This window comes from Psittacula echo, assembly GCF_963264785.1.
Source record: "Psittacula echo genome assembly, chromosome: 4".
Classification (NCBI taxonomy): Eukaryota; Metazoa; Chordata; class Aves; order Psittaciformes; family Psittacidae; genus Psittacula; species Psittacula echo.
The window spans coordinates 102,207,867-102,235,240 of NC_137738.1; the positions used below are offsets into that span (position 1 = coordinate 102,207,867).

The 27,374-nt window shown below is 42.4% G+C and overlaps 1 protein-coding gene across 2 annotated transcripts in view; it reads left to right on the forward strand.

Annotated features, from left to right (window-relative positions):
* LOC308219797 (protein eva-1 homolog C-like) overlaps nt 1-27,374 on the forward strand; it is a gene marked incomplete at both ends in the record, with an annotated part of 208,459 nt that overhangs the window by 65,868 nt on the left and 115,217 nt on the right. For both annotated transcript variants that reach the window (XM_080615285.1, XM_080615286.1), the window contains 2 exons: nt 2,316-2,439; nt 17,865-18,017. In XM_080615285.1, coding sequence (XP_080471411.1) covers nt 2,316-2,439; nt 17,865-18,017 — 277 coding nt within the window. The remainder of the gene's footprint in view (nt 1-2,315; nt 2,440-17,864; nt 18,018-27,374) is intronic.

The window sequence follows — 27,374 nt, forward strand, 5'->3', positions numbered from 1 at the left end:
AAACGGGGGAAGTTTAGATTGGATCTAAGGAAGAAATTCTTTACTGAGAGGGTGGTGAGGCACTGGAATGGGTTGCCCAGGGAGGTTGTGAATGCTCCATCCTTGGCGGTGTTCAAGGCCAGGTTGGATGAGGCCTTGGGTGACATGGTTTAGTGTGGGGTGTCCCTGCCCATGGCAGGGGGGTTGGAATTAGATGATCTTAAGGTCCTTTCCAACCCTAACTATTCTATGATTCTATGATTCTATTACACAATGCTGAAGGCTTTTGAAAATCCCTATCTGCATTGAACAGATTTCTTGACCAGAAACCTGAGTCTGCTGCCTTTGAGGGCAGAAAGCTTCCTTTGTGGGAAAGAAAACATTTAGGGTGTTGCTTCTTTCCCTTTGCTCCATATTCTTAGCACTGCTTGTGTGTAAACACAGCCATGGCTTTCCAGTACCTGCAAATCCTTTTAGGTCTGCAGTGATTTGGAGAGGATTTCTGTCCATATGTGGAGCACTCAAGACTTGTTCCAGTTGTCCTTTGCCTTTTGAGATCAAAAGAGGTATCTGCGTAGAGGCCTCACATTCCTTTTCAACTCATTGGATTTTGCATTAAATTAAATTTCACATGCTGAGTGAGCAGTCAACCCTTATGAGCCTAGAGGAAAGAATATGTTGTTTCTATGCATTTTAACGTGATGGTCAAGTTGCGGCTAACACTCCCAGGCACCTCCTTCAGTGTTCACCTTTCAGCCTTTCCACCCTGAGACCTGTATTTTAAAATGAGATGCCTGCATTTTATTATCTTTGTAAGTGGAAAAGGACAGCATATGTTCTCTACTTGCTAGAAAAGGCCTGAATTGTCTTGGTTTGAACTTTAAAATAAAGGTCAGACTTGAGGCAGGCACAAAAGGTGAAAGCTTTAGGAAGTTATGAGCAACCACAAATGAGGCAGTTTCAAATTGCACTTGAAACTGGAACAGCTGTTGTTCCTGTTATTTGGGGAGTGACATTCAGAGTTATAATGCTGAAGATTACATGCATTATGTTCAGGGAGAACTCAAAAAGAGAGAGTAGTCACTGAGGCGGAGAGAAAATTAGTCTGGTGGTGTGTGGTGGAGAAGGAACAGTCTTTATGTTAATGGCACAGGGATAAGATTGTGGGAAAGCCCAAATATCGAGGTGGGTGTGAGAAGGGAGAAGACAAAAGAGACCAGGGGAGTCTAGGGGAATTTCTGAGAAGGGATTTCCCAGTGCCTCCTTGGATGTGAAAATTAATTGTTTTGGGACTGGAATTCGCAGCTCTGTATTGCAGGGATTTAACGAGGCTGGTGGATTACCTCGCTCTGTGGTCTCAAAGTGCTCTGACAGGTTCATGTGTGTCAGGCAAACATTATTGTAATTTTAGGGCTTTAGGGGCTCTGCAGGAATATGTAAATACCACCTAAGCCATCCAGCTGAATTTAAAACTTAATTACTGCCCCACTTAATAATATTTTCTCCCCCCACTACTGCTTTAGGAGGATCATAGGGTTAAAAGAAATCATTAATCTTCCTTAATGAAGCTGTTTTCTAGCATGAAACAGAATGCCTTGCCCCTGTAGATTCCGAGATGAGTATTGTGAATGGAGAAGTGGGCACCGAATGCTAGAGGAAAAGCAGTGCAGAAAAGGTCATAGGACCCAAAATGTTGTTGGTGGGAGAACCCTCAAACTCAGAGGTCCTTGTTGAGTTTAGCTAAAAGGAACATGATAGTCATGGGGGAAGAGGAGTGAGCCCTATTAAAAGCTGAGTTGGCTGTATAACAGTGTTCTCACCAGGACTACTGATTATTGGCGTACCAGCAATTGCCAAAGCTTTTATATGACTGAGGCAAGACCTCTCTTGAAATCTGTGCTTGAAATTGTGCATCTCCACAGAAATCTAAAGCAGAATTGTGGTGGTGGAATTCGGGTCTCTGCTTTTAACTGTCAGTGCTGATCCATGTCCTTAAAGCTGCTTTTCCTGGGACAGTACTGGCTGGTACTACAATTAAATTGCATGCAAATGTTTCAAGGTTCCTGAGACCCTCCCAGTGCAGATCCCTCCTTTTGTCTGCATGAAAGGGAAAGAAATCCTGCTACTTTAAACAGTTCAAAGTTTAGTCCTTTGCTAGTCCACAGCTCCTGTGGTACCCACTGCACTGAGCACCATTGCCTGCCTTGTGCTGGGGCCAGCTGGGGAGGCAAGGATGACCTTGCTGTTCTCCTGTTTCTCTCTGTTTGACGATCCCTTTGGTGGAGATACTGAAGTGCTGTTGTTTCTCTGTTTCTTGTGTGCATCCCTGACTGCAGAAGATGCTGGATGAGTGTCAGGACAGGCGGAGCTGCCAGTTTCTCGTCAATAGCCGGCTGTTTGGTGCAGACCCATGCCCAGGAACTGGCAAGTACCTCATCGTATGGTACAAGTGCAGGCCAAGTAAGTATCTTGCTATCAAATCTGTCTGCTCTGGTGAGACCAAAACATTTTTGTACTTTCACCAGAGAGGCCTCCTAGGATTTTTGTTCCCTTCCTCCTTTATTTTAGATGCAATGTAATCCCCTGGGTGCGGAGCGTGTCCCCTCTCCCCTTTGCTTGCTGCCTTGCTGGGATGCTGCTGCTCCAGCTCCTTCCTCCTTGCCAGCAGCCCAAGTTGCAGATTGTTTTTGCAGGTGCCAGCAAAAGCCTTTGCCAGCACTGAGCTCAGACTATTGGTGGTGGGTGGGCTGCTCCTGCTTCCACCTCAGCCGCTCTCCTGTACTGGTGGGCTACTGGGAGCTGTCTGCTCTCCACCTGCCCCTCCAGAGAGACAGGGAGCTCTTTGCATGGGCAAAGGCTTCAGAACTCAGTGCCTAAGGCAGACGCTGAAGATGGTGGTGCAATGGGAAGCTCACTTGCCCATGCCATGCCATAATCCAGCTTTTAATTGCTCCCAAATCAGGCTGGGAAACGTTAACCTGTGTTCCGTGTGATCTCATTAGCTGCGTTTAAATTAAATTGGGCTGGTGCCTGGGTACTAGAAATGTAATCATGCAGAGGAGTGAGCCTGGTGTGGCTTTGGCCCTGGACGCCCAACACCCTCTTGGCCAATTCCTGACTCCACAGGGGAGTTAGCACAGCCTGGGCACCATTCTCCATCAGTGTTTTGGAAGCAGACACATTAGTTAGGGTTTGATGATGGTCAAGCTGTGCCGATTTATTTCAGACACAGAGCAAGACCCAACTCTGAATTAAGTAGTCTGAACACAGCATTTCAGATTGGCATAATCCCAAGCCTTTTAGACAACATAAGAAACATGGTTCCAGCACCACATCAGCAAACTTTTTGGGGAAGAAGTAAAAAAAGTTTGCACAGGGAAGAAAAACATATCTGATTTCAGAACAGGTTTGAAACAAAAGCAGAAACATTCAGACTGTCAACAGCACAGAAGAAGACTTTTTGCCCCAGCACGTAGGGGCCTGTGCTAATGAAGTGAAGGTATCTGGCAAGATCTGTGAGGAATTCAAATGAAAAGTAGGTAATGAAGCACCTGCATTTGTTGTGGGGTTTTTGTGACTGATTGTAACATCCCCTGTTGGGTGAGAAATGCACCTCTCAGAGTGGGGTGATTAGCAGGGTGTTTTGACAAGTCCTCCTGAACCTGCAGGTTTTATATCAAAGCTTGCTTGAAAAATCTGGCTATTGAAGCCTCTGCTGAACTTCTGAAGGTACAGAGATCCCATCTGTGCATAAATAGTTATGGCTTGGCATTCTTTGCTAATTACAGATATGCTAGAAAAGGAGTTAGTGTGTGTGCTGGGTAGGTGATTTTCCTGCAAGAAAGCAGGGGAAGCTCTTTGAAAACATTTCCCCAAGACAATTTTTCAGGCAGCCCCAATTTTGGAGGGTGAAACAGGGTAACCTGACACAAATTACTGTTTCTTAGTCGCAGGGGAAACTTTTAATCAGAACCCACTGGATTAATAACAAGCTTTGAAATATACAAGGATTAGCTTTGCACAGAGTTACCAGGACATGCTCAACCTTTCGTTGATTCACAGTGTGAATTTTAAGTCTCACAAACAGAATCTAGTACTTGTGTGAGTTCGATAAGCCTTTTGATCTTTGTTGTAATGAAGGGACTGAAGAAAGATGGATCCATAGAATGGATAACGACTGTAAATGTAGAATGTAAATCTGCAGAGAATGTAAATCCATAGAATGTAAACGACTGTAAGTTTAAGAGCTCATCCCAAAAGCTGTGCTCCTATGAAGTGGTGACCTGCTCCAGGAAGTCTGAGCATGCATAATTGTAACTGAAGAGCATCAGAGTGTCCTTTCAAGAGCTCACTGCCTGATACATGGTTTGATCCCTATCTTAATGAAAAGACAAACACAGTTTTTTGAGTTCTGTTCTGGAATTTGTCCTTCTTAACAGTAGACATAAGTACTTTAATAAGAAGCTGATTAAGATCTGGATTATGCTCTACAGACATCTATTTGTTTCCTTTGCTTATTGAGGAAGCCTGAGGTGCCCATGTTACTGAATTAGATACCTTGGTTAGGTACCTACCTAGGTAAAACAAATATGAGTTTTCCTGTATACAGGTATGGGAGGCATTTTGGGAATTGGCCTCCAGAGTTTGGACAGGACATCTTTAAGATAAAATAAAGATGCCCAAGCCTTCCCACTTCACTCGGAGTTGTGCTGGAGCCTCAGAAGTCCGCTGAATAGAGGTAGATATGTAAAAAGAAAGACTTACTTGAAAGAAAGCAAAACTAAAGTTAGTGGCATTTACTTGTACCTTTGCTGAAGAATAACTAGATGGTGCAGTCATCCCCTCCAGCCACTGTCACTGCAGTTATGCCTCTCTAACGCTACGTTGAGTTTGAAATCTAGTGGTTCCGATGCTTGCTGCCTGTATGGGGTTCACTCAAAAGGCAAGGTGCTATTTTGCTTTCTCATGGGCAAAATTTTAAGGAGATGGAGGACAGCAAATCATGCTGAAACTGAAAGCTCTAGATTTTTCAAATGGTGGGTCTCCAGGGAGCAGAGCAATTGGAGGGATCTCTGCTGCACCAATTGCTCTGAGAGTGCTTTTGCTGGAAGCAGGAAATACTTGTGCAGAGGTGTGGTTCGCCTCATCTAGAAATTCAGAGATATAGTCAGAGGAGTACATGCTTAACTAGAAGCAGTGAGAAATTCAATAGCTTGTGTGGTTTTTTGGGAAGTCTTGTGCTAATCATGGTCCCCTCTGATTCGATGGATGGATCTGGGGTCTAATGGACACTCATCTTGCATGTACAGGATTCAGATATGTGCATGGGACTGCTTTTAAATGTCCTTAATAATACCTTAAATTGTCAGGTATTTGGCAGTCCTGAGTATTCTCTGTGTCTGTAAAAAAATAAATACATTACGTGTGTGTGTGCTTTAAATTTTAAGGTATAGGATGTTTAAAGAGATCAGAAGTAATCAATAAAATGCTCTATTCTGTCTCAGTTTGGGGCAAGTGAGATTTATTGCTGCTACGTGATTTGAGGGCTAAGGTTCATCAAAGTGTATAGAGGCTTAGCTTTTATTTTATTTTCCCATAGCATGTGGGCCTTATTTTCTAATATGTACCAACCTTTGGGAAAATGTTCAAAAGCACAGTACACGTCTCAGTAGAGCACAACTATGACTTGTGATTCTAAACTTGGAGATGCCCCTGCCAGTCATCCTACTATCAACAGCCTTAATAGAGAGCTCACAGAATGTCACAGCGAGTCAAGGTTGGAACGTGTTGCTGTAGTGGTGAAACCTGAAGTTGTTCTCTAGTGGTGTAGATGTAGCCTGGCATTTAGAACTAGTCTAGGTGGTTGCCAGTGGGAAGTCTGGATACAGCCACCTGGTTTAGAGGCTAAAACAGTTAATGAGAATGGCTGTGCGCTCTCCCATGCCAGTTGGCACCAGCACCAGAGAATTGGCATCTTTAATATATGTGGGCCAATGTAGCTGGAGATCCACATCCAAAGCACACTGAAGCCTAGGACTAAGCCCTGAACACCCAGAGGACTTCAATGTCCAGGGTACCTTTCATGATCATTAAAAAATTGCACACAATTCCAATTATTTCTCAGGTAATATGCTAATCTGATTTAGACCCATTAAGTGTAATTACTGGGTGGGCTGCAGCCACACATAATTAGAGGAAATTGACATACTATTTAAATGGTAATTATGGTAATAATTAATAATGAATTAATTATATAATAATTATATATATTAATTATATAATAATTAATAAAAATGGTAATATGAATTCACTTTAACTGAAATCTGGATTCACCAATATTTTTCAAACAATTCAGTGTTTGTTCATCCCCCTCACTTCAGAGACAGAGAACTATTTAAGATTGCATGTTACTGTAAGCTAGGAAATATTTGCTTTGTGTGTCAGACTTTCTGGAGGGGCTGTATAGTCTAATCCTAGCTGGGGCTGCCCAGATCATGCTGAAGAATAACTTCACCTCTTTGCAGCCCAGCAATACGATTGCAGCTGATTTTACTGAGGCTGGTCACTGCTCCAGGCTATTGAAAAAGCAGGGATTGATGTGCCTCTGCACAACAGCTGTTTGCCCATGGTGGCTTTTTGGTCGTTTGGTTATTTTTTTGGCTTTACTATTTCAAAAGCATCAATGCTCTTGAACAAAATAAAGACATAAATGCTTGTCTTTCTTTGCAAAGGGATTACTTAGGATGAGGTGTGTTGTCTGAGTGGCCATTTGCTGGCACTTGCTTTTGTAGTTTCCCCCAGGAATCCCCCACATAGTGCCTTTCTCTTATCTCCTCCTCTGCCATTACCACTCTGTCCTGGATGCACTGTCCCCTTCTCAGCTCTGAACAGCCTAAGCTGCAGTCTCCTGTAATGCTACAGTGATATTTTTCCCTCTTTCCTACTGGGCAGTTGCTACTTTAGCTTATGATTTGAAGGACTCTGGGAGAGATAATCTCCATCCAGTGTTTTTTATTAATGATTATTAATTTTTTTTCTTTTTAAAATGCTGTGTGGAGCAGCTGGATGAGATAATTGGAGGCTGGTGAGTAAGAAGCCTCCCTGTATTAATCATCCCAGTGATGTAGCAAAGTGTAAATCCAAACTTTGCTGCTCTCCCTTCTATTCACAAATGTAAGCCTAAAGCCTTTGAAGTTTCAGAAAGCCTGGATTGTGACCTGGGCTCCAGTTGCAGCTCAAATTCCCCTGTAACAATACAAAAACATTTTTGTGAAAGGCACATCAAGGCTCTGTGAAATGCATCTGGGAAGGAAACTTGCGTTTGTTGGCAAAGGGTGAAGTGCCAAAAGTTTGTGTGTGGGTAGCAGGAGAAAAGGGGGTGGGGAAGGTCACTTTGTTCTAGTTCAGAACCTACAGCTTTGATTTGTGGGAAAACTTTTGTGCTAAGAATCGACCTGGGCACATGTTCTGAAGACAGCAAACAGTCATTCTCTTTGCCATAGATTTAATTCTAATCTAAAAGGCCCAGTTAATTTTTGTGAAATGTCAATGATTTTTTTTTTTTTTCAAACATAGGGAATGCCCATTCTGATGTCCTTGACAAAATCTTACTCTGGTAACTTTATTTTTCTTAACAGCCCTAGGCAATTTTAATTAGAAAGAAACTGAATTTTAAAGTCAAGTAGGAATTAATTCCAATTAGATCATCTGATAAAAATGTCATCTTCAAATTTGCACTCTCTATCAGATAGTGATGGAGCTGCCATGCTGTGTCTTGACAGTGTCTGCCTTTTGGTGGGGATGTGTGATTTCTTTTTCTAGTGATACTGCAAAACCTGCACGAAGAGCAGAATGCCATTACTGGTGGCAGAGGTTTTCCAGCTATCAAAAACCTGCAGAGTCATCCTTTGTGTTGGCAATTCCTAGTTGCTAGTGAATATAAAGCTGTCTTATGTATTTTGGGGAACTGGTCAGGTCTGCTCATCAGATTTCAGCTGGAGTGGCTGAAAAGTATAGAAAGGACATTTGGAAGGACCACCTAGACTTGCAGTGGATGCATCTTGTTCAACTTTTAATTTCCCTGTAATCCATTCCTTCAATATGGAGTCTAGAGCAGGGTTTGCCATTGACTTTGCTTGGTTGAGGATTACACATTTTCTGTTAAATTTGGTAACCCTAGCTTGAAAAGCCCGTTCTCATCACACATCCTTGAGGCTGTCACTCTCTAGGCAGAATTTGCAAAATGCTATGAGGAAAAGCATAGAGCTATGGAAAGAACAGAGCTTTTGTGGAAATTGCAGCTGAGGCAAAGAGGTACCTAAATGTATTCTTGGTCCCTTTAACACTGGTGATTGATTTTAGTGCTGGGATAGATTGGTAATTCAGTAGTTATCAACCCTTTCAGAAAAGCATTAATCTCTTTTGTAAGACAGGTTTATTGGTGGCAGGAGAAGTTCACTGTATTGTTCACTGCATTGCTTTTTGGTGGGCCAGGCTTTCCAAAGCCGCACAATGGAGTGAGGGGTGTTTAATGGGCACATCCTTCTGGCCCAGCCACCGAGGCAACAGAATAAGCCTTTTGCCTCCTGCATTCATCAGCTTGCTCTTACTTATCCATACTATTTCAAAACTGTTAAGATGGTGCAGGGAGTGGAAATTTATAAGGGCAATAAAACCTCAGGCAGCAAACACTGTGGTGATGAAAAGGTGTAAATAAAAGAATGTTGTAAATAACAGAGGACAGATCCATCAGCCTACAATTGGGGTCAGAGAAACTTTAATGCTAACGATTAATATTCTTTTAAGCCATTCATGCACAGAGATTTTCAGGTGGTGTCAAATAGCACTGTCTCTGTAGCACACTAATCACTTGACTGTGAGGCATGGGATTAAGAGGAATGTGTGATTTCATTGTCAGCAAATGCAGAGATTATTGTCAGTCCCTGCTCCCATGAAGAAGGAAACTGCTGCTGACCCAGGACAGTTAAAAAGAAAAAATAAATAACACACACACACACACACACACAGAGTTTTCTTTCAAACCTCATCAGTCAGCCCTGATTGACATAATAAAGAGCCAGTGAAGACCAGGGTGCTTCTTACTGGGGGAGGTGGAAAGATTCCTTTTCCACTGGGATCAGGTCTCCAGTATCCAGATGTGAGCCACTAAAAAAGACAAATTCTGAAATCTGCCTCAATTGCATAAATAATAAGCTGTGACTTTTATAGACTCTCTTTGTCCAATGGTATTTAAGTTTTCTGAGGAAAAAAACAAGGGTTAAAAACCTCCTTTTAAACCACAAATTTTTAGTGAAAGACAAGGGAGAGATACACCACAGCTATTCTGTGCTGGGACAGGTGAGTCAATAGCATTAACAGAAGTAACGATGAGCTTTTGCCCTCACAAACTTCAGGAGATCCAGCCCATCCTTAGGCATTGCGGCCACCTTTGATACCTTGCTGTGTTGATGATGGAGCCTGTGTTGTGGATGGTGCTTCAGGTATCATGGGTGGCGTTGCCTGCTGCCAGAAATAAAGTGATCTGAAACCCTTCTCCCCAGAAGAATAAGGGAATGTCCTTGGGGCAATTGGCCAGAATAAACACAGGGAAACCAAGTTTTTAAAAATGAAACCTATAAATCTAAACCTCAGCACAGTCCTACTATGGTAGAGGTTTGCAAGCTCTGAACAATAGGTTTCAAGATTTTCTGACATACTGGTGAAGAACTGAGAAGAAAAGCATGTCCAAGAAACAATACGCTTATAAACCAAGCTGAGATGCTGCAAAGGCTTACTTCTGTGCAATTTTGGATCTATAGTTTAAACAATATGTATAGGCCTCACAGAACAGCAAAGTAAACTTATACTGTGCTTCTGCAGGAGGTCTTGTATATGGACTTACGCAAGACAGAAAACATAGATCAATTGCTTCCTCAAATAAAAAATGAACAATAGATCTTCTCTGAAGCAGGTGGATGGTAATGAATTCTTCCCAATACTGTGGATTTCTGAAATATTTTTTCAATATGAGTCCTGTATTTGGTTTTCAAATTAATTATACATTTTTAACATACGTATCTGCTGATATTTTCAGCTTTTTATCATACTAATGGTCTATCAAGCTCTTCTCAATCACACACTTATTTTTTTGACTACTTAAAAGGGGCTGGAGGTTGTCACCTAATCATGTCTCTGGAAACTGGGACTTCAAAAGCATCCATGATGAATTTAGGAGATTTGCTAACTATTTCTCCCAGCTACATTTTTAATTCTCAGGCATAGCCACTGAGAGAATACTGTGCATTTATTTAGGACAGTAGTGAACCAGCTTTTAATCTAGTAGACCTAATTTTCCCATATTCTATGCTCTAGGCAGTCACATGGATTCTATGTAAAAATATCAATCAGGTATCCTTTTAATGTTCCTGTGTCAGAATTATTATTGCCATTATTTTAACATTTGAAGAAGACCGTTTTAATGATATAAGACTAAATTCTTCCTTTCAGCTATTATTAAAATAGCTGGAAGAGAAGAATAAAAGTGCCATGAACAATGGTCCTAGTGAAGTCTTTTTCCTTATATCTTCAAGAAATTTTTTCCTTAGTGCATCCCTCCTACCTTTTCACTGCAATAACCATGCAATATGTTGCCACCTGTGGTGTAGCTAGTCCAGATTTATATTCATGCTAATTAGCCAGGCATTAATTACATCCATGGTGGTTGACTGGTGGGACAGTGCAGTAATTCTAACCAGCTCTGGCACTGATTTGGCTCTCTTCTGTAATTGCATATCAGTTCTTAAAAAATGTATTGGGACATAACTGTGTTTGTCATCTCAACGTTTCTGACAAACTTCACTGAAATTTCACCAGCAGGTTCTCAGGTCCTTCGAAGGAGGACTAATAAATAGTGAAGCAGAGGCTCAGGCAGCAGAACACCAGCAGGTCACAGCTGCTTCAGAAAATCAGCCAAAATTCATTAATGGAAGAAGTAGGATGAGAATTAAGTTTGTACCTGGCTCCCAAGTGTTTTGCTTAACTTCCATCTTCACAGTTTAGCATATATATTTTGATATTGTTCCCTTTTTCCTCCTTAGATAACCATATACCTCTGTTTCCCCAACAGGAAAGTGCAACTAGGTGCTTCTGAACTCTACTTTGGAAATTAAATGTAGCAGTTAATTTGCAGCACTGCCAGCCTTTGCACAGCAGAATATAAAAAGACAACTACTTCAGACTAAAGAAAGTGACAGTGAGGAAAGGCGCCTTTTAAACATTGCAAATTGGATGGGTGCATGATGAATGTAACTTTAAAGGAACCTGACAAGGTCGTTTGCAAAGAACAATCTTTTTGCTTGTTGAAATTGTTTCAGACCTTTAAAATTTGGCACGCTTGAGATTTCAGGGTACTCCTGAATTTGGCAAACTGCTTATTGGATATAACTATGGACTGTCAGCCAAGCTGTGTCTTTCAGAGCTTCAGATTAGCTTCTGCAGAAGTAAGCCATGCAGTCCATGCCGTCGAGGGTAGCAAAATTCTATTTTTAAAAGTTAAATTATGGCATCTTCACAAAAAGTTTCTCAAGGAAAAATTGAACAGAAATAATGTTAAAAAATATTTCTGTACAGATGTATGAATTTGTGACATTCTGACTTTTGGATGGTCCAGATAAAAGGGAATGATGATTCTTTTTAGATCCTGGCTGTTGAAATGAAAGAATGACCAGGTAGCCTACAATTTAAGTGTTTGTGAGGTAATCAGAGGAAAAGCTGTAATTGAGGACTCTGGAGACCTTTGCTGTCCTGGAAAGGTTTCCTCCACTGAGTCCTGCCTAAGGGACTGGTGACTTGGTTGATATCGATTTATTCAAATTCTGAGATTAATGGTAGGTGAATAGTATTCATGTTAGTAGCAGGTTTGTGAGGATGAGGAGGAAGCTCTGGAATTCAAGATATTAGGTACATGTTGTAAGTGAAAGGAAACTGGAAGGAAACAAAAAGCAAGGAGTCAGAGCAATGTGCACTGATCTAAAGAGTGAGCATGTGCCACTGTGAGGAATTTCTAATCTATGTTGATTTATTTGCATTCAGGGATTTGGAGGCCAGAATTTGCTTATATCTTCTAAAGTGTAAAAGAAGACGCAAAACTCAAATAACAAATGCTTGCTTGACATGAAAAGTAAATATACGAACACAAAAATAGAAGTGTGGGAAAAGGTTTGAAGGGGAGCACAGGCTGGAGAATATCCTTTTAATACAATTACCTTCTTCACAGAAGAGTGTAAGAGTGAAGGAATCAGTGAAAGCTACCCAAGGCACTTTTGCTGCAAGATGCGCTGTTCATGGGCAGTCCTGTTGCACAGGCACTCTTGTACAAGGATGCTGAATAAAGGTGTCTGTCCTAGTGTTTAATAGGTTTCCTGTCTTGGAGACTCATCTTAGTTTCCCCAGAAGGGATAGTAGCAGGTACTCCCCATACTCATTTCTCACATGATTAGCAAGATCACTGGAACAGACTGCCCAAGCAAGTTGTAGAGTTTCAATCCCTGGGGGTGTTAAAAGCTTAAATGGACATGATCCTCAGCATCCTGCTGCTCTACTTGACTCAGGTGTAAACATGGGAGTTGGCCTAGACTATCTTCAGAGGCGTCTTCTGTCCTCTGGGACTCTGAATTATGGTCTGGAGTGACTACATCCATAGTAAAGAGCCCATCTTTCCATGATTAACCCTTATTTTGGCTTTTCTCTTTAGGATGACTAAAAAAATTTCCATATGATGACTTTTACAATGTAAGTATTCTGCCCACACATGTGCTGAAATAAGTAACATCTCACCACATCTGAGATCATCACCTTTATTATTTTTTGATGACTTCCAGCGTCCATAAAAGTTTGCTGAATTTTAGTTTGTGACTAAAAGGTTGTGTATTCCCCTTGCACCATCTGGCCCACTCTGCATCTCAGCTGTTCAACATTGCAACTAATCTGCATGTGATAGGTGCAGTAAGAAGTATAGTTAGGAAGAGTGACATGGAGCATTGGAGATGTATTTGCCATTAACACAGTTCATCTGGAGAGAGTGGCCGAGTGCGAAAGGGAATTGCCCCTATGCCCTTTTGCACAGGCCAACACTAACCACTACCCAATAGTTAAACACATTCATTTATCAGTTAAAGGAAAATAAGTGTTGGTGGAGTGGATGGATGGAACTAATTTCAAGGCAAGAAATGCTCTTGGTTTTGATGGTATGCAGTGGAACAGCTAACAAAGCTGGGATGAATGTGAGCAAGGCAAAAGTTGGGCTAAAGAGAAGTTACTGGCCAACATGGAGTATGGTTTGGTTTTGAAGTGGCATCTTGGGTGCAATCTCATTAATTTAAATTCTAAACTAGGTAAGATAGTCTTCTATGGGAAAAAAAATCCTGACCTGATAAGGAAGTGGGAAAAGCCATCTCTGTTTCCTACAAAATCTCTTTCTTTGATCAGATTCCCAATTCTAAGATTTAAATCCTTTAGAATTTTTTGAGGAAGACAGATTTCTCTTTGCATGTATTTCCAGCCCTTTGATCTGAGAAATAGGGTTGACTATTATGCACTGACTATGTGAAGCATGCATATTTTAATTAGCAAAATTTAATGCATTTTTCCTCAAGTTCTGTTGAAAAATACAATTTTAGGCAAAGTAGACCTTTGGCTTTAATGTATTCCGTCACTGTATTAGACACAAAAACTTTTTAGGAGCTTTTATATCTACGGCGTTACAGAGATTGAGCCAATTGGCATTTAGTGTTGAGCTTCCCAATCATGATCATTCAGAAAATTGTCATGGGCCATAGGTGAAAATATTCTTAAGACATTGGGTAAATTTATTTACTACAGGTCAATACTTGAACATTACTGTATGCACCCTGTAATTACAAAGGGTCTTCTTGTTCACTGTTTGAGAGCCAATTTTTCCATTAGAAACATTTATAATTGTTTTACCTTAATTATTCTGGCTATGTTATATCCATGTCATATAATGACCTTTAAAAATGTGTATAGAAAAGCCTACAGCTGTTCCCTCCTTCCTTTCTGTCTACTGAGTTATATTTAAGCTAGTGTCTCTGAAAACAGGCAGCAATAAAAGGCATATTATCCTTAGCAAATATCTTAATCATGGTAAATCTCTGTTGCCCTACAAATGACTGCACGGGGGATTAGAGTTGAGTAAGCCATTTGCTGAATATCACTGCCACCTTTCCTAGGCCATTTAAGCATGTTTAATTTTTCAGAGTGAAACATGAAACCCACTAATACAAATGTTTGCATTTGGACTGAATTATATCCAGACTGTAACAGTTATAGCAGGCTTAGGACCAGATTGTGATTGATCTGTAGGAGGCCAGTTCTTCCTGGGAGGGTGAGGAAGAAAAATGCAGGTTTGTTCCCAGTTCCAGCTCTCTTATGTCACTTACACTGCCTTGGTTCTTTTCAATATTTATATAAGGCTATTATGGGTTGAAGTACCAGTAAATATATGGATGATGCTTAGCTCTGTATTTTTTTTTTACATCATTCACAGTCCTTACCATTGTTCAATGCCTGGGAGACATCAGTGTCTGGCTTTGATTCATCCTGGCTAAAATGGAGGTGGCAAAGCTGTGACGCAGAAAATACTTTCAGGGTCCTGTGTTCTCTGTAACATCACATTCTATCTGTTTGTTTATCCAGATCTCTATCAGGTTGCCCAGGAACACTGAGAGTATCTGTTCTCCAGTGATCAAGCTTTAAGGCACCTATTGGGAGTCTGAAATACTGCTGTGTATTCGGCCTTTCTTTTTTCTTCCTTTTTTATTCCTTCTAAGAAAGCAGTGTCTTTTACCTGTACCAGCCCAGGGAGCTGCGGCCCTAACCAGTCTGGACTCAGTCAGAGCCTTGGGAACTGGCAGCTCCAACAGGTGTTTCCTAGGGCAGAATTTAGTCATCACGGGGTGGCATCTGTCTTGGGTGGCACAGTCCTCTTCCTCCACACTGCAGTGTGCCAGCAGCACATCACCCATAATGTGCACTGCTTCCCAAAGAGTGTGCACTCAGGTTCACCTCCCAGGTCTAGTATCTTGAGCCATTCACGAGGCAGCTTCCCCCATGAGCCTTGAACACAACTTCCCAGAGTGGCCTCAAGGGTAAGAACTGCAAATGTGAGAGGCAGAGTTTTGTTGCTGTCTCAGGACTGCTGGACTGACTTGCAATAGAAATGTGAATATCTGTGCATCCCAGTGTTAAACACTCTGTGTTTAAAACCCAGTCAAGTTTCCAAATAACAAGCCCTGACTTTGAATGGTCAAAAGAATTTACTAAATACTCTAAGGACCTTAAATGGCTCCAGAGGACATATGGTTGAGCAATCAGTTACACTTGTTAATTGGAAGATGTAGGTAATAATAAACAAATTGGCAGAGGAAATTAAGTTAGTGCCTTGTAAGAAATAAGACCTTCACAGAGGACCATGGCATTTGCTCATTAGAGACTTCAAAATTGATCTTTTCCTAAAGTTAATAAACTATTTCATATTTCAAACACTTCAGCCAGTCACAGGAACTCTCCCTTTTCATGATATTAGTTTAACATAAGATATGTATAGCTTGTCCTATTTCAGAGTTTTGTCCTTTTGTGTTTTGGCTTTGGATTTTTTGGTTGTGTGGTGGGTTTTGTTTGTATTTTTTGTTTGGTTTTTTTCTTTTTTTTTTTTTTGTTAACTCATGAACTAAAATAATCTATTAAGTCTATAAGGTTTTAATGTACTCTGTTAAGTTTTACACTGTGTAGTCGGATTAAATCTTTGATCCCATTTCCCTCACAGAAGAAACAAAAATCCTATGGGAGACAATTATATGTGAAGATGATAACTCTCAGTATGTTCAGTATATTACTCAGATGTTTTCATGGTGATTGTGGATGGAATACCTAGATACATAGATTGATGATTGATTCTTCACAGCTGTATGAGGTTCATCTCTCCCTCTCTTTCAACATCAACTCTGAAGCTGAAAAGAGCTTCTATTCCTGATTATTGTTACTATTTTACAAGATCAGCTGCTCATGGGTTTACCCTGTAGGTATTAATGAAGGATGTGTGTTCTTCACACAGATTCTCCCATGAATGAGTTAGGTTTCATCCACAGGGATGGATGAAAGAGTATATTCTCTTTCAATAAATATTTTAGAGGTTTGAAAGTTTCCCCGCAGTGGCATAAACCCAAGGATATTCCAGAGATTTTTTTAAAAAGGCTGCAGAGTGAGAAGGAGGGTTATGAGCTGGAATAGTGTCTAGGGTTAAGATTCTCACCCGGACTGTGAGAATTGGTCCTGCATTGAGCATGGGTTAAACCAGATGACCTCCTGAGGAGTCTTCCAACCTAAATTCTTCTATGATTAAACTTTGGTGGAAAATTCCTCAACATCTTCAATAAGGTAAAATGATTCTTGAGCCTATAGTTATAATGAGTCAAAAATGTCACGTTAAGTGCTAGCTGCCATGGTGTAAAGACTTAAGTATTAAAGTAATAATTAGTATTCTCAGTTGCTGAGTAGCTGAATGCATGTGGACTTACACATAAGTTCTCATATATATGTGTGTGTGATGTTAGGCGTAGAGAACCAGTGACAGGGAGAGACAAAAATCATGTGTATGCTAGCAAATGGTACAGGTCCAGGGGCAGCCCCAGGCTTTGGCTGATTATCTACGCTGTTTGGTTGTTAGTGTACTCTGTGGCACAATTTTGACCTGCTACAGCTGGAAGCATTTCAGATGAAACAACTGATCACACTTGGGAGGTTACCATGGGTCAGGGACCCTTTCCATTAAGCAATTTGGATGTCATTGTGGCTATATTTCTAATGGCAAGTAACACAATCAAGTGGAAGGTCATTCTACAGAGGCTGGGGAGGCTGAAGTTGTGCTCCTGGTTTGGCTGGGGTGACCATGGACATGCCACTTCAGTTTTCTTAGTCTTTTTCTTTCGTAGTTATAGATGTTCAACTGGCAAGACTCAGCTCTTCAGAATAGTGTTTGCCTTCTGTGGTGTGTTGGTGGACATACATGGAGAGGACCTGTTTTAGGTTGGGACCTCTAGAGGTTCCCCTAATACAAATAATAGTAAAAGAAGGGAATGACATGTGATTTCTTAAGAAATAATTGCCCAGTCTCCTTGACAGTTCTGAGTTACTGTTCAGTGTGCACCAGCCTTGCAAAAGCAGGAGAGTGTTTTGCATTCTTGGTCTGACCATCTCAGGAAGGATTTGAGGAGTAGCTTTGCATATCTGTATTTGCAACAGGCAAAAGCAGCTTCCAGCATTAACATATTTAGTATATCTCCTATTGAATCTGCCAAGGGAGAGCTGCTGTGAAAAAAAGCTATCAAGCATAATTATGAGCTGCTGTGATGTAGAATAAATGCTTGGCACATAAAGGGCTGATCTGTGGATGAGAAAGGTGTCAGAGTATGGGCTTTTACCTTCCCCTGCCTGAGGCTTCTAATATCACTGTGTGGAAATCACTCAATTACCATGCCTCACTTATTTGTCTGCAAAATTAATTTATTGGCTATTTACTGGAACTCACACATGCTAAGTTAAAATATGTTCATTAAATATGATGATAATGCCAGAGAGAGAATGCATAATGCAAATGATCAGTGCTACTCCAGCAAATGCAGTTGTAAGGCTGGGATTGTGCTGGCAGTGGATGTGCACCCTTGGGGCTTATGCCCAAAATCACTGCTGCCTCTGAAAAGCTCACACCGTGGGGGGGTGAGAGGGCTCTGTTCATGCTGAGTGCCCACCTCGGATCTCCTGAGTTTGTTTCATTCTTTGTTTCAAATTCATTGTTGTCTGTTTCATTCCAGATGAATACAAGAGTAAAGTAGCCTGTGAAGATGACAAGCTGAGGCTAAGCTGTAAGAAGAGCATGGTGATTGCCATTTACTCTGCTATCTTTGGAAGAACACAAGGAGGCAGCCTGGAGTGCCCATACCAAAACCTAGGGGTGCCTATGATTGGTAAGCAGGGCAATGGCTTGACAGATCACACTGATCTGCGCAGTGTGATTTCATTTACTGTCTTCGTGGTAGAGCGGGCACAACTCCTGATAAGGAAAAGGACCAGGGCATGCAGCCTGCTATGATGGTGCTCCTGATGTGTGGTACTCTGTTAGCCAGTGGTGAGTTTCATCATAGGTACCAAACTGAGGTTCAGCTAAATGCCCTAGCCAAGCTACCAAGCCACAGGCTTTTAGCAGATTCATCAGATTTTCTGTTTGGAGGTACTACTTCTATTTCTTTCATTTTCTGTCCTCCTGCTGGTTCATAGACTGTGCCCCTATCTATAATATGTAGAAGCACATTATTGGTGGGTGTCATGGACCATCTGTGGCAGAGTCAAGCGTTGACATTGCATTTAAACTTTTAGTGTATTTAAAGCAAGCGGTGGAAATTCAAAGATCAAATTGTTTGGTTTCATCATGTTATAGTTAACTTACAGTACCTTCAAGTTTCTTCTTAACTCTCAGACTATCATAGTTTCCTATATTACTGTGTGTTAAGGATCAATAAATTTAAAAACATTCACTAAAACTGTCTGTTCTTGAGCCAATGTGAAATGACTTTGAATATTTTAGGCTGTGGCAGAGAGAGAAGCTGTCTGCAGTGCAAAATCCTGTGGTCAGCATTCCTCATCATCCTCTGCAGAGGTGAGAGGGAGTAAACTGGCTTCTCAGAGGAACTGCTTCCAGAAAGGGCTATACAAGGAAGCTTAGCCTGCTACTTTTCCTGTGCTGGTATCTGTTCAGTTGTATCTGGGGATCTTTGGCTTCACAGCTGCTGATCCAGTACCCTTAGGAGTTAAATGCTATTCAAATGGAAGCATGTGAAGTAACTGCTCAGAAATATGATACTCAGACTATGAGTGTCAGTAGGAAACCAGAGGTGGAATCAGGCCAGTCAGGTTATTTGTGCAGCATGATGAGTGCCTTAGTTGTGTAGCTGTGAAAGCCAGAGCACTTGCAGTGCAGCTCAGCAGTGTAGGGTCCCTACCCTGTCCCACGGTTCAGATGCATGGCGGGAGAGTCACTGTTTTTTAACAAGATATCTCCAGTCTCTTTAGGTGACCAATGTCCCTGGAGGTGCTCCTGTTGCCACCCATTTGCCAGAGTGCAAAAGCTGAAACAGATACATGTAACATGTTAGCCTAGACCTCTTTCATGTGATGTTTGGGATGGGTTAAGAGTGTGTACGCGGTTGTTGGGGTGGAGGTGGTTTGGCTGCTGGGTGATAACTTGCCGAGTCAGCAAAACTAGACGGATTTCTAGCATATACCTGAGCACACCTTTGTCCTTGCTGAGAGAGCAGAAACAGGCGTGTACTGGTGACAATGTACTAGCACTGGGAAGCGGTCTTGAATGTCAGTGTGAAGAAAACTCCGTGTGAAGCCACAAAAGGTGAAGTTTTACTCTTCTTTGCCCAGAAGCAAAGTCCAGAAACTTGTACTGGCTGAAAACAGCATGAGAGGAGTGGAGCTGGGAGAGCAAAGCTGTAGCTAAGAGAACAAGCAGTGAGGTGTGATGGCAGGGCTGCACGTGCCATACCATCTATAGTGCTTGTATGCCCTGTTCTCAAATTGGCCTTGTGATCTCTACAAATTGGGATGTTTGTCCAAGATATCTGATCCTAGAGTGTAGCATGCCCATATGCTGGGATAAGCAGGGCCTTCCTCCAGTGTCAGCTCTTCAATGAAGCTGGTTACAAGAGCAGGCTCAATACAAAGTAATGCCAAGCTAGTGGTGAGGATGCTGAGGTAGCTTTACGATGAAATCCAGTGGCAGGTTTTAAGCTGTGAAATGATACTAAAAGGACTGAATTGTTGAACAGAAGCAAATATCAGCATGTTTGGTGTTACGGGGGTCTGGAGTATCTGTTAAGATAGCCTGGATTTCTGAGGGAGTAAGTATGTCCTGCGTGCATAACACCAAAGGGAAGGTAGGAAGTGTGTCTGGGGCAGTGGCTAGCTGCATGACCTGCAGGGCTGGGGGTGAGAGGTGAGTCACCCACCATGGATCAATGCCTCCCGCAGGTTTTCCCAGACTTTTGGGCACCGTGTGTGCAGGGTGAAAGACAGTATAGCTACTGATGCTCATGTTCTCTGCATGCCGAAATCCTGAGTGGAGAGGGTGCGTGTTTGAGTTTAACTTTAAAAAAAACCCAAAAGTGAGTGAGCAGGTGGTCTTTCATCCATCCCTCAATTCCCAGGCTTATGTGACTGTTCATCAAGGTCTGCTGGTATGTTCAGCAATAGCTCACTGATTGTCTCAGCATGATGCTGCCAATGCTACAGGTGGTCTCTGCTTATTGTGATCTTCCTTTCATGGGTAATGGGTTCAAACTTAGCAGAGATTTAGTTTAGATACAGTGAAGAAGTTCTTCAGTGTGAAGGTAGTGAGACTTTGGGCCCAAAGAAGCTGTGACTGCCCCACCCCTGGCAGTGTTCAAGGCCAGGCTGGATGGGGCTTTGAGCACCTGGTCTAGTAGAACCTGGACTAGCGGAAGTGACCCTGCCTGTGGCATGGGTGTGGGAACTAGATGATCTTTAGTTCCTTTCCAGCCTGAACCATTCTATGATTTTATTTGTGTGAGCTGACTCAATGGGACAGAACTCTAGTGATGCAGGAAAGAAAGGTGAGTTGTGGCTCTGGTTATCTCACTCTCCTGGCCTCACAGGAGAAACGGTAGGATCCATCTGCAACCCAAATCAGCGAAAAGCATATTCACACCATGCTTCCCCACGGCACGCTGCAAGAAATAATAGTCCTTCTTACATCTGCAGCCCTGAAGTGAAGGGGTTGTGCTAGCAGCTACCACTAGCAGTTGTGGGAACGGCACATGGTGTCCCTCAACCTGCTGCATAAATTGTACTCCTGCCACGAGCCAGGCTAGCCCAGCAGGCAATGCTGTTCCTTCAGGAGCAGGTGAAAACATCACAGTTTATAAATCAGAGCTTTCTCTAGCTAGAGAACATTTCCCTGCACGTTTCCACAGCCCTGCGATACAGGGAGGGCTGCTCCATGACAGCCTTTGATCCCAGACATTCGCAACAAGCTGATCTTACAAATATGATTGTATGACTCAGGCTTTGTGGCAGCATCCAGTTCCCGTAAGGCAGAACCCAGCTATGTTCTGCATATGGAAAATTTATTCTTTTTGAATTTCACTGGACTTGATGGTTTGTGTCAAGTCTGAGCCTTGGCAAAGGGCCTTTTCCCAGGAAGTAGGTCCTGGACAAGTTTGCAGTGATTATTTTTATCCAGGCAGCCTGAGTTACTTGATGAGTGAAGAACCTGTACTTGCCCACCAAAGGTGGGGAAGGGTATCTTTTCTTTCCCTCCTAATGAAAAACAGTTCAGATAATTTTATTTTATTTTTATTCTGTGAACAAAATGTACATTTGGGATGAATTTTAGAAATCTACAGCTTAAACAGATGCAACTTTTAAATAACTGAGGTCTAAGATGGGGAGGAAGGGTGGCCTAACAGAGCGTTGCATATATTTCTGGCTCTGCCATAAGGTAAGGGAACAAATAATTTAATTTGTGTTGTTTGTGCCTTGAAAAAGAAGACCTTGTACTGCTGTAGGTGTGTTGAGAAGATAAAGTCCACCTGAGTTGGACCTGAGTTTCTTGGATTCTGCAGACATGAGGTATGGTAGGTGCTCGGGTGGAGGGATCTGAGGTATCATGATGGTGTAGCCCTTTAACACCTGCATATCCAGGCCTTTGTTGTGCTGCTTTTGGGTTATATAAGATCCCCAAGTCAGACTTCACACACCACACAACGTCACATGCATGTTTTCTCTCTGTCTATTGTATATACGAATGTGCTTAGCATCTGTGAAGGAGAAGTATTGTGAAGAACTCTATCATATCCCTGTCATGTTAAAGAGAAAATTTGCCAGGATCCTCTTTTAACTGGAAACATGCTGTAACTTGTGTCTCTGACCATAATGAGAAATCCCTGCAAACAGCTGGATCCCTCCTTGAATATCTTGGGAACTCTGAAAAGCTCCTAAAGGAATTTGACCTTATTTGTAGCTCTCTTAATAAAACCTCCACTTTGCTGCCAGCATGTGCTGAGAGAATACACAGAGCACAGGGAGGTCTATGGGGAAAGGGCCATTCGCAAGCAGCAAACCATTAATATCCCTCAGCCCAGTGAGCCCTTTGCCCCTTTATCGAGCTGTTTACAGCTGTCTCTTGCCTGTGTCTCCAAGGGGCTTGTTTATACCAAGGGAAGCCTATTTAAAAAAATGGCCTTTTTCCTTCTTGTATCTGAGTGTGAGGTAATGGTCAAATTAGGAGACTGAAAGAGGAAGAACTTAGAGGTAAAACCATTACCCTTTTTCCATTTAGTGGAGTGATATCATGGTCATATTCATGGCACCTGGCAGGTTCACATATACATTTATACAGTAGCTATGTCCCTGAACGATGGAGACTGAGCTAGACATGTTCAGCTGACCTCTAACATCAGGATCTAGGTCTCCTTCTCAAGGACCCTGTCTCTCTCCATCACACATACAAACAGCCCACAGCAATATAGCTCCTTGTCCTAGGTAGAAGGAATCTGGGCTTGGTTTTGGAGTCAGCACAAGATCATGGGAACTGTGACTCCAAAGCCTAGCTTGGGTTGTGGTGGGTGGATTAAGCTGAGTAGTCTGCTGAGAACTGAAACGTCCTTGTCACTTAACATACAAGTTCTCTCCTGTGCTTCTGTAAGGGGAAAATGGATGGTCAGTAGTGCTCTCTAACTCACTGGATCTGATAACAAAAGAGCAGAGGAATGAGTTCAGCAAAGGAGCCTGTGCTTTAGATGCTCATTCCCTGACATTTTTCATTTTAATGCAGTGACAGAAGGCGGTCTAACCCAATTTGTTTTGATTTCCTCCTCTTGATGCAGATGTATATATGACTCGAACCAGAGCCTTCACAGTCCCTCATATAAATATTTATTGCACCATAAAAATAATGGACTCTACTGGTTTATCTGTGATCACATCTAACATGTGAATAAGTATGAAATACCTGCAGTAAAAAAATCCATTTTATTCTATGGTGCAATGTTACTGTTCCTGCCAACCCAAGAGCTGTTTTAGGAGACTGCTGCCCCTCCAGTTGTGCATTTCTGGCTCTCTTCTACTTCACTACCCATGGCCATCCTGTGTTTCCACCAGTACAAATTTGTGGCTCTGCTCTAATCTTAGTCTAAGGTGAAACACTTAAAATTAAAGGCCTCCAAACTGTGGAGCTGGAGCAATGAGGGCAGTAACCTTTGGCACTGATGGGGAAAAAAGGGGGAACCAGGGTGGCAGGAGGAGATGGGGTATCCACTGAAATCTGTGCTGATCAGATAATGCCATGTAGCACAGCTGTCCTTCAGCAGATCTGAGTGCTTGTGGCTGAAATGCTCCTGTGGTATGTCCTGATTTCACCATGTGGGAGATGACGGCCTTTAAAACAGCTGTAAGGTTGGGCTTGTGGGATGAGCAGCAGATGTGGGAGGCAGTCAGACCACATCTTTCCTCTTTAATGTGCACACCAGACTTTCAGAGTGCTGCTGCCCATAGGAGTGACTCTATGTACATTTCATTTGCATTCAGTGCAGAAGCTACTTTGTTATATGTATAGCTCATGATTAAGAACATGTTCTTGGAGGCAAATCTGTTTGTATATAATAAAACCCACAAGTATCCAAGTGTGAAAACTAAATAAATATCAGTTGCTGTTTAATTCACATATCACATCTTATTGAATTGAAATGAAATTCCCATATAGAATGCTAAGTTAAAGTGGGACAAAGCCTGCTTTCAGAAAGCTGTTTTTCAAATTTAGGTACTTTGTGTTTCACTTTTTGTCTCAAAACACCAGGAGGTAGTTAAAATCACTTTACAGCTGTTTCTAGAAAACCAAAAACTATTGTTGAATTCCACAGAGTCATTAACAAATATTTATATGAAGTTGTTTTTATATGCACACAATTGCTATTTTTTAAAAAAAATTAAAAATACATTCAAATTTGCTTCTGAGTAAGATCTGTCTCAAAGGCAAAGTTCAACTTGGTTTTAAAAAGCTGGTTACAGTGAAGTATGACCCCATGCAGTGGTTGTAAATAAAAATTCTGAAAGTAGCAATTTGAATAGCACTAGCAGGCTCTGTGATGGTATTGGTATGTTATTTGAAGAAGTTAAGTGGGTATTTGCATCACTAATATCAACTTCTTTTATCAGAATAATGAAAGTGCAGAATTTAAGAGATTTAAGTCTATACTTATTTCTATGGAGTTACTCTGAATAAAAACCAGTGTAACTTGTTCAGAGCTTATAAAGTTCCTTGCAAAGTAATTCAGATGTCACTCAAGAATATTACAAAATTAACGCAATGTTGAATGCTGTGCCTGAGAAACAAAGGTAATGTGAAACCTGTCAGCTTGCAAGCATGCCATGCTTTGTTTTAGGAACCGAAGGCAAGAAGTGACTGGAGGATTGTGTCAGCTGGGTAGCCTCTTAAAAAATGTGGGCCAGTCCCACAGCTTCTGAAGTTTAGGCCTTGCTTTGGCCTAGGTCTAGGCACTTGTTGAACTATACCCATGTTCAGGAAAATACTTTTGTGGGGCTGTGATGAATAGGAAAGACAAATGAAGTCAGGGATTTCTCAGAGCCATAGATGCACTGAACGCACCATTCCTATCTTTTACTTGAGTGAAGCAAAAGCTGTTAGCTTCTTTGTTTTTTATCTTCAGTGCCTCACAGCCCACAATCAACTCTTTTCTGCTGCAGATTAAATAACGAAATTTTACTGTCATTGCCAGACCAAAACTGCTTTGTTCTCCGAGACTTCTTGGAGCCAAGTTTGAAGCTGCCCTCAGATTCACACTTTAGCCCCCAAGCTTGCAAGATGTTATTAATTTGCTCAACTTTATACACTCTTGAGTCAGCCTCTACAAAACTGGACCCTTGTGTTTTGTATGAATTCTGGTTCCAGATACAAAGGTGATAAAATTATTTGAATTCACATTAATAAACCAAAGTGAACAGGCGGCCTGGTAGGAATACAGGGACATTGTTCAGAAATCTAGGGATCAAGTCAGGAAAGCTAAGGCCCAGTTAGAATTTATTCTGACCAGAGATGTTAAGGATAACAGGAACGGCTTCTCTAGGTATATTGCCAACAGAAGACTAGGGATAATGTAGGCTCTCCGTGAAATGAAACAGGAAACCTGGCTACCCTGGATTTGGAAAAGGCTGAGGTTCTCAAGTGCTCTAGCCACGCTGCTCAAGTCTTGGAATACAAATGCAGGGACTGTGAGAATGAAGACCTCAGGCCCACTGTAGGAGAGGCTCTGGTTCGAGACCATTTTAAGAACCTGAACATGCACAAGTCCATGGGAACTGATGAAATCCATCCACGGGTCCTGAAGGAGCTGGCGAATGAAGTTGCTAAGCCACTGTCCATCATATTTGAAAAATCATGGCAGTCAGGTGAAGTTCCCGACGACTGGAAAAAGGGAAATATAACCCCCATTTTCAAGAAGGGGAAAATAAATGACCTGGGGAATTGCAGACCAGTCAGTCTCACCTCTGTGCCTGGCAAACTCTTGGAGCAGATTCTCCTGGAAGACATGCTAAGGCACATGAAAAACAAGGAGGTGGTTGGTGACAGCCAGCATGGCCTCCACTAAGGGGAAATCCTGCCTGACCAATTTGGTGGCCTTCTACGCTGGGGCTACAGAACTGATGGACAGGGGCAGAGCAGTCGACGTCATCTACCTGGACTTGTGCAAAGCGTTTGACACTGTCCCACACAACATCCTTGTCTCTAAAATGGAGAGACATCAATTTGATGGGTGGACCACTCGGTGGATAAAGAACTGGCTGGATGGCTGCACACAAAGAGTTGTGGTCAATGGCTCAATGTCTGGCTGGAGACTGGTAACGAGTGGTGTCCCTCAGGGATCGGTGTTGGGACCGATCTTGTTCAACATCTTTGTTTGTGACATAGTGTCCTGGTTTAGCAGCAGCAGTCATTTTTTCACCTTCTTAGTAGCTGGTGCAGCGCTTTGTTTTTGACTTTCGGCCTGGGAACAGAGCTGATAACACTGATGTTTGGTCTGACCAACAACTTTGTGAGTCTCATGCTCTGCCAGGGAGGAGGGGAAGCCGGGAGGAAGCAGAGACAGGACACCTGACCCAAACTAGCCAAAGAGGTATTCCTTACCACAGCATGTCATGCCCAGGAGGTAACAGAGAGTTACCCGGAAGGACTGGCTCACTGCAGGGGGGGGGCAAGGTATTGGTCAGTGAGGTGTTGTATTCTCTTCCCTTGTTATTTCCATTATCATTATTATTATTGATGGTAGCAGTAGGATTTGTGTTATACTTTAGTTACTAAACTGTTCTTATCTCAACCCAACTGAGAGTTACAGTCTTTTGATTCTCCTTCCCATCCCTCCAGGAGCGGGGGGAAGAAAAGAGGGGGAGTGAGCGAGAGAGGCTGCGTGGCTGACAGAGTTTAACCCACGGCACATGGACAGTGGGATTGAGTGCGCCCTCAGCAAGTTTGCTGATGACACCAAGCTGTGTGGTTCGGTTGATACGCCAGAGGGAAGGGATGCCATCCAGAGGGACCTTGACACGCTTGTGAGGTGGGCTGATGTCAGCCTGATGAAGTTTAACCATGCCAAGTGCAAGGTCCTACACCTGGGTCGGAGCAATCCCAGGCACGGCTACAGGTTGGGCAGAGAAGAGATTCAGAGCAGCCCTGCGGAGAAGGACTTGGGGGTGTTGGTCGATGAGAAAATGAACATGAGCCGGCTTCAGTGTGCGCTCGCAGCCCAGAAAGCCAACCGTATCCTGGGCTGCATCAAAAAGAGTGTGACCAGCAGGTCGAAGGAGGTGATCCTGCCCCTCTACTCTGCTCTCGGGAGACCTCACTTGGAGTATTGTGTGCAGTTCTGGTGTCCTCAACATAAAAAGGACATGGAACTGTTGGAACAAGTCCAGAGGAGGGCCACGAGGATGGTCAGGGGACTGGAGCACCTCCCGTATGAAGACAGGCTGAGAAAGTTGGGGCTGTTCAGCCTGGAGAAGAGAAGGCTGCGTGGAGACCTCATAGCAGCCTTCCAGTATCAGAAGGGGGCCTACAAGGATGCTGGGGAGGAACTCTTCATCAGGGACTGCAGCGATAGGACAAGGGGAAACGGATTTAAACTTGAACAGGGGAATTTCAAATTAGATATAGGGAAGAATTTGTTACCTGTGAGGGTGGTGAGGCACTGGAATGGGTTGCCCAAAGACGCAGTAAATTCTCCAACCCT